At 36.6% G+C, this 1693-nt stretch overlaps 1 protein-coding gene across 1 annotated transcript; it reads left to right on the forward strand.

Annotated features, from left to right (window-relative positions):
• The first annotated feature begins 327 nt into the window (after positions 1-327).
• Positions 328-1257, forward strand: LOC139292228 (olfactory receptor 6N2-like). The gene has a single exon (XM_070914469.1). The coding sequence runs from the start codon at positions 331-333 to the stop codon at positions 1255-1257; it is 927 nt and encodes a 308-aa protein (XP_070770570.1). The 5' UTR covers positions 328-330.
• Positions 1258-1693: the final 436 nt, after the last annotated feature.

Raw genomic sequence — 1693 nt, forward strand, 5'->3', positions numbered from 1 at the left:
TGCTTACAAGAGTCTCTAGAGTTTGATGCATGTCAGCCGTTGTTGGTATGGACTTCAATGAGATCCATGGGGGGGTGAAGTAATATGATAAACACACTCCACAGACTCAAACAGTTCTGGAGATGAAACTTCTAAGTGTGTCTTTAGGTCAGCTAACTGTAAATGAAAGACTCTCAAGTACAGGTGACATGTTTATTGAGTGACAGTTCTTTTCTCAGTTTTCACTGATCCATATTAGTTGTTATTACATAATATTATTACAATCCACCTCTTTTATTCACATAGTTTGTTTTACTTATTAATATTGAGTCTTAGTCTTTGACAGTCTTAATGGATAATGAATTAAATGGAACATATATAACTTTTGGAGGGCATGTGGAAGTTCACAAATACAGATATGTTTATTTTGTGATTATGTTCACAGTATATATTCTAATAATATGCAGTAATTCTACCATTGTGTATATTATCTGGATTCACCAAAACCTCCATGAGCCTATGTACATCTTCATTGCAGCTTTGTTAATCAACTCTGTTCTTTTCAGCACTGTGGTCTACCCAAAGCTTCTGATCGACTTTTTATCTGAGAAACAGATCATATCATATTCAGCCTGTCTCTTCCAATTTCATGTATTTTACTGTTTAGGCGGTTCAGAGTTCTTACTGCTGGCAGCCATGTCCTATGACAGGTATGTGTCTATATGTAAACCTCTGCAATATCCAACTATCATGAGGAAAACCACTGTCAGTATTTTCTTGGTTTTAGCCTGGACTCTACCTGCCTCTCAGGTCACTGTGCCAACTGCTTTGAGCGCCAAAGAAGAACTCTGTAGCTTTATTTTAAAAGGAGTTTTTTGCAATAACACAGTTTACAAACTTCAATGTGTGATCTCAAAAGCACATTTCATACGAGATATGATCATACTGCTTAATGTTGCACTTCTCCCTGTGCTTTTCATATTTCTTACATACACCAGGATACTCATAATATCCTATCGAAGTAGTAGAGAAGTCAGGAAAAAAGCTGCACAGACCTGTTTACCCCACCTGATAGTTTTGTTAAACTTTTCCTGTTTGTGTGTGTATGATGTCATTACAGTTGGACTGGAATCTAATTTTCCAAAGACTGTGCATTTAATAATGAACTTACAAATCGTTTTATATCATCCTCTCTTTAATCCAATCATGTATGGACTGAAAATGAAAGAAATTTATAAACACCTCAGGAGGTTGTTCTGTCCAGCCAAAGTGAACTGATGTATCACTCATGACTGATTAGTTTCTCATTTCTTGTGTAATAATCCTGAAGATGAGTGACTCCTCTGATCATTGGATGGTGTTTAATGTTTAATGATGATGTTCTGAATTTGTATTTGTTGCTTTCAAATACTTTCACACACACACACACACACAGCCACCACAGGGCCATAGCTTCCACTGAGATGCCAACGCCATGTCCTCAGTGTTTTTGACTCAAAATGTGTTTGAGTCTGCTGAAGTGCAGCTACCTCCTATAACGACAGTTGCACAGACTTTTTAAAGATCCTCAAAGGTCTTTAAATGTGACTGCTTTTCATTAGCTTATCGACATTTTGGGGCCATCAATGATAAAGATGAGATGATAAAATGTTTATGTGTTTACAAAATTAGGCTTTACTCCTCTAAAAGCTCTATAGGCTGTTGCGCACAAAGT

Source organism: Enoplosus armatus, chromosome 11 (assembly GCF_043641665.1).
Source record: "Enoplosus armatus isolate fEnoArm2 chromosome 11, fEnoArm2.hap1, whole genome shotgun sequence".
NCBI classification, from domain to species: domain Eukaryota; kingdom Metazoa; phylum Chordata; class Actinopteri; order Centrarchiformes; family Enoplosidae; genus Enoplosus; species Enoplosus armatus.

Excerpts from the sequence above, each read along its gene's own strand:
- LOC139292228 (XM_070914469.1), top strand. The coding sequence starts at position 331 with ATGGATAATGAATTAAATGGAACATATATAACTTTTGGAGGGCATGTG.